The sequence below is a fragment of the Triticum dicoccoides genome, chromosome 6B, assembly GCF_002162155.2.
Source record: "Triticum dicoccoides isolate Atlit2015 ecotype Zavitan chromosome 6B, WEW_v2.0, whole genome shotgun sequence".
In the NCBI taxonomy this organism is placed as follows: Eukaryota; Viridiplantae; Streptophyta; class Magnoliopsida; order Poales; family Poaceae; genus Triticum; species Triticum dicoccoides.
This window is the reverse complement of record NC_041391.1, coordinates 8,916,488-8,926,215: the sequence shown is the minus strand read 5'-3', so window position 1 is coordinate 8,926,215 and position 9,728 is coordinate 8,916,488. Positions and strand designations below refer to the sequence as shown.

Here is a 9,728-nt window from a genome sequence, read left to right as displayed (position 1 = left end):
TTTAAAGCTGAACCTCAATTGTAGAACAACTTTGTTGGAGGTGACTTCATAACGTACGTCACGTACTGGAATCCCTTTCTCTGAGGTGTATAGGTAGGATAATTGTAGAACAACTTTGTTGGAGGTGAGCACTTCTTCTGTTCGGATTTATTAGCCTGCTTATATTTTGAGTCAAAATTTCACCTTAAATTTAACTAGCAATATATAAGTTATATACCAAAAATTAGTATAGCTGAGAACGTCTTTTGAATACGAATCCAACAATACATTCTTTACGACACACACCTCATATTTTGCTAGACAAATCTATAGTAAAAAATTGACACAAAATATGAGAAGGATCAATAAACCAAGGTGTAGGAAGTACATATGCAAGTGACGACTAAATTCCCTAGGAAAATCGTCAACGAATTCATGAGGAGAAAACACTGTGGAAAGGCAAATCTCAGACCACAGCCGGAAACATGCATTGATAAAAGGAACGGCGATCAACCAAGTAGGCAAAAAGGGTCTCTCTTTTTTCATGTCCTCCCACCCGCTCACGCACGCGTACTATCGCAAATACCTCGGGGGAGAATATTCTTCATGTCCAGCATCTTCCTCTTCATGTCTTGACTTGGAATAATTCTGCTTTTGCTGAGACGGGAAAATGGTTTAATTCTTCTAGCTAGCTCACCGACGAACTGAATCTGGACGCGCAGTGAATCTATGATACGTCCCTGAAAAGGGATTTTCCTTTGGTCTTTAAACCATGCTTTTTATGCTAGTTGCCGGACAGGCAAAAGCAGCTACTGCTCGACCATCCTTTGCTTCCTGCCAGAATAGTTAATTGAAGATTAGCGGCTGGGATGGCTCGGAAGTGCGTCAAAAAGGTCAGACGAAAGAAATTTCCATGTTGTACCAAAGATTAACTGTATTAGCTTGTTGCCTAAACCTTGGAAAACGAATTGATTTGGCATGTCAGTATCTCTCCTTTTGACAACCTGTGTAGTCAGTGTGAGATGGCATCAGCTAGTACGTTCTGATTTTTTTAAAGTAAATTGTAATTTCTTTTGTGAATGTTCACAAGACATGTATCTATCACCCCTAAAAATTTCAGATCATAATTTAAAACACAATGCAAAACAAAAAGGGCAAATCTAGCATGAATACTCTCAAAAGAAGACAAAACATGAATAGTATCTGAAATGACAATATTCACATCTAGATTTGTATCTTTTGTTGCTCAATGTGTATTTTGAACTAGAATCTGATTTTTTTTCAGGGTTTGTAAGCACATGTCTTGTGAAAAATCACAAAAAAAATTCAGAATTTTCCAAAAGTTTAAATGTGACTTCTCAAACTTTGGAGCATCAAAGCATGTAAAAGGGTGGTATCATCTCATATTTCCCCATGCCCCGGCTGTCTGTTTGAAGATGGACTATTAATTCAGCCGGCAAAGTACGCAAAGCAGCAAAACCTATGGAAGAGGACTACTTTGTAGATATACGCAACAAATTAACTTGGCAGTGCACTGGAAAGCACCTGAACAGCTGCACGCTGGCCTGGCGGCTATCTGTTGCACCGCACAATCTGGAAAATCAATGGACCATTGAAGAAAGTAGTATACATAAGATGTGGTGAAAATTATGTGCATGACCGTGTTTCTGACCAGATGGCGAATGTACGTCGCATAACATTTTAATTCACCAACAGAGAGCAGATAACTTTTCCCAAAAGCAAAAGCAAAATCTGAGAGCCGTTCTTTGCTCCTCCCAAGTTCCAATCGACTTTTTCTTTACTCAATCATGATCATGAGGCCCCTTAATTAAATCGCATCGATGTATCGACCCATGGTCAAAAAGCAGTGAAAGTGTCAAAGCTTTTGTTACCATATGTGTGTGCAGTGTCCTCCTTATATACTTCCTCCATATTCTAGCTTAAACTTTGTCCATCAATATGACTAATTAAACACAAAGTATATATTATAAAAAGTATATCATTTGATATTTTTGTATATCTCATATTTCACTAGTCATTTTGTACTCAAAATTAGATCCAGTATATGAGAAAAACTTATAAATACGACAGAGGAAGTAGTATGTTGAACATATTCTTAAATTAAATTTGTTCAATACAGTACAGAACTATTTCATGATTTGGAAAAAGGCTGTAAGGAAAGGCACAAGAAGCAAGCCTTCCAACATCGGTCATGGAAGCAAGCAAAGGAACTGGCGTATGCCCACTTCCGACGGATACGCACAGTTGCTACGTGCAGCTGGTACGTAGTACGTGTTGTTTCAGCTGCCTCGTGACTGAGAACTTATTCATGTATGCAATCTTGCAAGTAACCTTGATAACTCCTAGCGTTACTTGTTACATTGCATGTTTCACATGCGGGCGCTAGATAATCTTGTTTCACATGCGCGTGCCAGATAACTTTTGAAAGATGTGAGCTTATCACAAACTATAAACCACGTGATAAGTCAGCCGTTATAACTCGTCGATAAGTTTTTCATAAAGTAGGTTTTCTCTTCGCTTTATAGTGAAAACATGTACGGATCAAGCTACACGGAAAGTACAAGATCCAACATAACTTGTTAGGGCCAAACCATTAGAGATCCCAAGACGGAAGCAATGCGAGAATTTGGCGTGGTGGGCACGACCTGTTTCGAGGGGGCCTTTCCAGGCTCCTCTAACTTGAGAACCAGTCTGCTGAAAAACCGAGCACATGACGAACAATACTCTAGTGATTATCCGATGAATTTCGGATCGGACCTGGTAGGGTGCGGTCCTCTGGTGAAGCGACCTGGCCTGAATCCTTATCCGGTGCTTGCGTCTCCGCCCTAACGGGAGTCAATATGGTCGAAAAATCGCAGGTACCTAAGAAAGCAGGGATGGTGCGCTCCGAGCTATGTTTACTCGTGCTGGAGAGCTGGAAGACCATGCGATGGACCACGGGAGTGTCATGGCTTTGGTTGGGCCATCATATAGTCTAGTTCCTCATTGAGTGCTCCTTGTTGTCAGGGGAGCAGTTGAGTTCGATCCCCTCAGGGGTAGCTTGAGTCCTAGCCCCCCGCCTCACCGATAAGTGGAATAACCAGAAGATCTGATCGGACTCTGATTTAGATCGGATCAGGCTCCACGGGGAACGTCAAATGTTGACGATTAATGCACCACCCGATCTTACACTGTACATAGAGTAGTGGAAGGAATTACAGGGATGTGTGCTGCCTGAAGATCTCATCGTTGGTGAAGGTGATACGGTAGTTTTACGATCATGGAGGATTACATGTTTGTACGGCATCCTCCTTCGAGTAGGTGTCGTTACTCACCGACAAAGGGGGCCATAGTTGCCACCCGAGACACCCAAACGCGAGAGCATTGCCACTTCCGATCATTTTCGGGAGGAATATCAAGAAGAAAAGCCAATCCAGCTATTGTTTAGAAATTTGACCGAGCTCCAAAAAACGTAGAATTATATGAGTGGCAGTTAAGTAATTGTTGTTGAATGTTATCATCAGTGGATTTGAAGTAACTTTCACCTGCGAGTTGTACTTGGTATTTCCTTTTTTTGTGGGGGTATACTTGGTATTTCCTGAAAAACAAAAGGTTTGGATCTCATCTGATGATTTACAGGAACTAGAGTTGGACATTGGCCTATCTTTTAACTAGGCACAAGGCCGGTTCAAAAAGAAACACATGTGATCCTTTGCAGCTCCGCGGCTGCTATAGCTCTTTGGCTTCTCCATGTACGGCTAGGTTGCCCTTATCTAGGATAACTTGAAGTGTAAGATAGGGATTAGAGAGGTAACGGAGAGAGAAAGAGTGTAAGATAGGCACTTTGTGTCATCCATTGTGATGATTATCTTGTCATTTGTTTAATGCGGCCCCATGGCTGTGATTGATCAGGAACAGTTTGTGTTTGCCATCGGAGTCACACACCATAAGGCATAAGCTTCCTTGCTAGCACTATATAAACCCATCCAAGCTCCAGCTCCCTTCACGCTCTCAAGCAACAACCTCAAGTAGTAGGCTGGCAGTTCTTCTCTTCCCATTGAACCATCTGTACAAGGGAGAGAAAATCCTGAAGCCTGACTATCATCCTAACTAGCTAGCCTGGTAGAACAATCTCATTGTGATCTCCTCATAAACTTCAAAGGTAGTTAAGATCTTGCAATGGGTGGTCTCTCTCTTCAGCACCCGTGGGCCTTTGCCTTTGGCCTCCTAGGTATATCTATGTCCACCTCAATACATCCTTCTCAAAACTAATAGTATTTTCGGACAGAGGGAGTACTATCTTTTAAGAGTTCTTACTTATGGCCTTTTGTTTTATGTCCATATTTGTTCAATATGGTTTGCCAGAACTAATAGTTCATTGCCAAAACTAATATTTCCACCTTTGTTAGTATTCTGAGCATCCAAGAAAAAATCACGTGTAGTATGGATGCATGTGACCCTTCCTCTTTTGCGCAGACGTAGTGATCCATTCTTCTGCCCCGACCCCGCCATTTATTAATTATTTTTGTGTAAACTATAAGAGGTGCACATCAAGTGGCAAACAAAAAGAAAGTTGAGAAAAAGGAACGAAAGTTGTAAACTAAAGGCCTTCAATTTACACATTTTCTTATGGTGTAGCGTGACACCTCACCGACGTCACCCACACAAGAAAGCTAGCCATTAAGTGGGGATTGTGTAACGTATGTACATGTGTCTCCTTGTTCTCGCCGGCTAACTGTCGTATGTACCACTTTGCTTCCTGCAGGCAATGTCATCTCGTTCATGACCTACCTGGCCCCACTGTAAGCCTCTTGATGACACTCAACATCGTTTCTCTCTCTAGATTAGTTTCACAAGAAACTAATGGTGCATGTGGGTACGGCATGCAGGCCGACATTCTACCGAATCTACCGGAGCAAGTCGACGCAGGGGTTCCAATCGGTCCCTTACGTGGTGGCGCTCTTCAGCGCGATGTTGTGGATCTACTACGCGCTGCTCAAGTCTGACGAGTGCCTCCTCATCACCATCAACTCTGCCGGCTGTGTCATTGAGACCATCTATATCATCATCTACCTCACCTATGCACCAAAGCAAGCCAAGGTACTCGATTGCACCTCAGTTGCACATTTTTACTTCGGAAGAGGATAATTTTCGGCCTCTACATTGATTGATGCATAAAATCACATATTATTAGATCCACGCAATAAATGCATGCGGCTAACATAAAAATATGCTCATCAATGCAGCTCTTCACGGCGAAGATCCTCCTTCTCCTGAATGTGGGTGTGTTCGGTCTTATCCTCCTCCTCACCCTGCTCCTGTCGGAGGGCGAGAAGCGCGTTGTCATGCTTGGGTGGGTTTGCGTTGGCTTCTCTGTCAGCGTCTTCGTCGCGCCCCTCAGCGTCATCGTGAGCGACTGAGCATCCTCCCTCTAGAGTGTTAGTTTGTTGATCCATGATTGATTCTTACAAGTCTTGATTGTTGCAGCGCCTTGTGGTGCGTACTCGGAGCGTGGAGTTCATGCCCTTTTCCCTCTCCCTCTCCCTCACCGTCAGCGCCGTCGTCTGGTTCCTCTACGGCCTCCTCATCAAGGACAAATATGTTGCCGTACGTGAACAACACAACTAAAATCTCCCAGTTCATCGTAACTCAACTTCCCTTCTTTAATTGTTGGCGTTGATCTGCATGCAGCTACCAAACATTCTTGGGTTCGCCTTCGGTGTGATTCAAATGGGGCTTTACGCCCTCTACCGCAATGCCATGCCTACACCGGTGCCCAAGCAGGTGGACGATGTTGATGCCATCAAGGTGCCCGAGCATGTCGTCAACATTGCTAAGCCTAGCCCAACGGCTGCCATCGAGCTCAACACACACAATCCCATCGAACCTGGGATGCCACCACCAACGAAGGATAACAGCTTAGCCTGCACCCGCGTCGTGACCAAGGGGGAAGTTGACAAGGTTGAGAAGGCAACCCTCGTCGAGCAAGTCTAGGCAGTCATGCGTTCATGCCTAGGATATATGCGTGCACTTAAGCCATGACGGGCTGGGGTCGAGCAGAGAAGCTATAGGGAGAGAAATGCATGCACGTGAGCTTGTGATTTCCATTATCGACGTTCCATTAGATGCTCGAGCCAGTTATTTTATCTTGGTCGTATTCATTAGTATGTCCATCTATCAGTTCCATGTAATGGTCTTATATAAAAGTTGCCATTTTCAGACGAAGCATGGTAGTGAATTAGAAGCATTACAAAATTTTAATTTCAAACTAATTTCTAATCTATTGTTTTCTTGTTAGAGATGCGGCCACTCGAATTCCAACCGAGATGCTTGAACACCACTTTCTAAGAGCAGCGTGTCTACCAATTTCACTATGATAGATAACTGAAAAGAATAATAGATATTATCTCGCGAATCATCGATACTGGGAAAATGTCAATATAATTTAGGTAACATTAGATTGTTCATTAAAATAGACTTTGTAGTATCGATCCGGCAAAAAACTGATGAAATGGTCATTTACGTCTTGTAAAGGGTTGTTGTGTTCTGTCTGTAAGTTACCTTTGATTCCAAGCAAGAGTATTATGACGGTGAATTGGAACACGAGTATTTGTGAGCAAGAACTGAGTGCATAGTAATTACTCCTATAAAGGATGTTGGAGTACCCGCCTCCTTAGGCTCCTCGCGGTCGAAAGCGCGTCCTTGCCCTCCGTTGGCTGGTGACTTGCATTGGGGGCCACTCGGGCGCCCCCAGGGCCGACCAATCTGCTCGAATGGCACGGACCTTGGCGACCCGGCTGGAGGGGCCATGACGGGTGGACTGTCCGACGCACATGAGGGCACCGTCATTGGGCGGCTCCGAGTGCGTCCGTGATGTCCCTCTCGCGCGGGTGGCTCTGATTTCTCAAGGCATCTCTGAGCCATATGATCTCTCATGGCCTCTCAAAGCTGTTCAATTTGCTTGGACGGCTTAGACATCTGGCGACCCTGTCGGGCAGTCCATGACAGTGGACCTCCAAGGGTCGCATGAGGCCACCGTCATTGGGCGGTGGCCGCCGCGACCGCGAGCAAGGGCTGCTGCGCAGTCCTGCGCACGACGAACCCATTGAGCCCTTCTTTTGGGGTGTAGGCCCCACGCCTGTTTCCGGCAGGCATGCCACCAGTCTTCTCGGGGTCCTCATTGAGCCTTCTGATATGCCCGAACGACTCGGGCAAGGGCGCTCCACGCCGGGTCGGTCCATCCATGATAGGTTGGGCGTGTGTTGCGGTCGTACTGATAGCTTGCGTAAGGCGACCATGATGCGGAGGGGCCTGTGAAGGAAATATGCCTAGAGGCAATAATAAAATTATTATTTATTTCCTTAGTTCATGATAAATATTTATTATTCATGCTAGAATTGTATTAACCGGAAACTTAGTACATGTGTGAATACATAGACACAACATATAATCCCTAGTATGCCTCTACTTGACTAGCTCGTTAATAAAAGATGGTTATGTTTCCTAACCATAGACATGTGTTGTCATTTGATGAATGGGATCACATCATTAGGAGAATGATGTGATGGACATGACCCATCCGTTAGCTTAGAATTATGATCGTGTCAGTTTCTTTGCTACTGCTTTCTTCATGATTTATAAATGTTCCTCAAACTATGAGATTATGCAACTTCCGAATACCGGAGGAACACTTTGTGTGCTACCAAACATCACAACGTAAATGGGTGATTATAAAGGTGCTCTACAGGTGTCTTCGAAGGTGTTTGTTGGGTTGGCATAGATCGAGATTAGGATTTGTCACTCCGTGTTTCGGAGAGGTATCTCTGGGCCCTCTCGGTAATACTCATCAATATAAGCCTTGCAAGCATTGTGACTAATGAGTTAGTTGCGGGATGAAGTATTACGAAACGAGTAAAGAGACTTGACGGTAACGAGATTGAACTAGGTAAGATGATACCGACAATCGAATCTCGGGCAAGTAACATACCGATGATAAAGGATGCGGTTTGACCGATAAAGATGTTCGTAGAATATGTAGGAACCAATATGAGCATCCAGGTTCCGCTATTGGTTATTGACTGGAGACGTGTCTCAGTCATGTCTACATAGTTCTCGAACCCGTAGGGTCCGCACGCTTAACGTTCGATGACGATTGGTATTATGAGTTTATGTGATATGATGTACTGAAGGTTGTTCGGAGTACTGAATGTGATCACGGACATGACGAGGAGTCTCGAAATGGTCGAGACACAAAGATTGATATATTGGACGACTATATTCGGACACCGGAAGTGTTCCGGAGAAGTTTCGGATAAAACCGGAGTGCGGGAGGTTTATCGGAACCCCCCGGGTACTAATGGGCCTCGATGGGCCTTAGTGGAGAGAGAGAGAGGGGCGGCCAGGGCAGACCGCCCCCCCCGTCCCCTTGAGTCGCCCCCCTTCCTTATCCCTCTCCATCTCCTTCCTTCCCCCTCTCTCCCTTTTTGTGGAAACCTACTAGGACTCCAAGGATTTCCCTCTTGGGGGCGCGCCAAGGAGGGCCGGCCGACCTCCCCTCTCCTTCTTTATATACGGTGGAGGGGGGCACCCCATAGACATACAAGTTGATCAAGTTGATCTTTTAGTCGTGTGCGGTGTCCCCCTCCACAGTTTTCCACCTCGGTCATATCGTCGTAGTGCTTAGGAGAAGCCCTGCGCCAGTAACTTCATCATCACCGTCACAACGCTGTCGTGCTGACGGAACTCTCCCTCGGCCTCAGATAGATCTAGATTTCAAGGGACGTCACCGAGCTGAACGTGTGCAGATCGCGGAGGTGCCGTGCGTTCGGTACTTGATCGGTTGGATCGCGAAGACGTTCGACTACATCAACCATGTTACATAACGCTTCCGCTTTCGGTCTACGAGGGTATGTGGACACCCTCTCCCCCCATTGCTATGCATCACCTAGATAGATCTTGCGTGATCGTAGGATTTTTTTTGAAATTACTGCTTTCCCCATCAGTGGCATTCGAGCCAGGTCTATGCGTAGATGTTATATGCACGAGTAGAACACAAAAGAGTTGTGGGTGATAATAGTCATACTGCTTACCAACATATCATACTTTGATTCGGCGGTATTGTTCGATGAAGCGGCCCGGACCGACATTACATGAGCACGTTAATGAGACAGGTTCTACCGACGTGCTTACGCACATAGGTGGATGGCACGTGTCTGTTTCTCCAATTTTAGTCAAATCAAGTGTGGCTACGCCCGGTCCTTGTTGAAGGTTAAAACAACACACTTGATGAAAAATCGTTGTGGTTTTGATGTGTAGGTAAGAACGGTTCTTCCTAGAAGCCCGTAGCAGCCACATAAAACTTGCAACAACAAAGTAGAGGACGTCTAACTTGTTTTTGCAGTGCTTGTTGTGATGTCATATGGTCAAGGCATGATGCCATACAAATTGTTGTATGAGATGATCATGTTTTGTAACAAAGTTATCGGCAACTGGCAGGAGCCATATGGTTGTCGCTTTATTGAATGCAATGCAATCGCCATGTAATTGCTTTACTTTATCACTAATCGGTAGCGATAGTCGCAGTTACAATAGTTGGCGAGATGACAACGATGCTACGATGGAGATCAAGGTGTCGCGCCGGTGACGATGGAGATCATGATGATGCTTCGGCGATGGAGATCATGAGCACGAGATGATGATGGCCATATCATGTCACATATTTTGATTGCATGTGATATTTATCTTTTATG

General features: G+C 44.9%; 1 protein-coding gene across 1 annotated transcript; it reads left to right on the top strand.

Annotated features, from left to right (window-relative positions):
* The first annotated feature begins 4,001 nt into the window (after nucleotides 1–4,001).
* LOC119320192 (bidirectional sugar transporter SWEET14-like) lies at nucleotides 4,002–6,218 on the top strand. The gene is made up of 6 exons (XM_037594300.1): nucleotides 4,002–4,210; nucleotides 4,745–4,781; nucleotides 4,869–5,079; nucleotides 5,226–5,387; nucleotides 5,467–5,586; nucleotides 5,671–6,218. Exons 1-6 carry the CDS (start codon nucleotides 4,159–4,161, stop codon nucleotides 5,971–5,973), a joined length of 885 nt encoding a protein of 294 aa, XP_037450197.1. The 5' UTR covers nucleotides 4,002–4,158; the 3' UTR covers nucleotides 5,974–6,218.
* The last annotated feature ends 3,510 nt before the right edge of the window (nucleotides 6,219–9,728 follow it).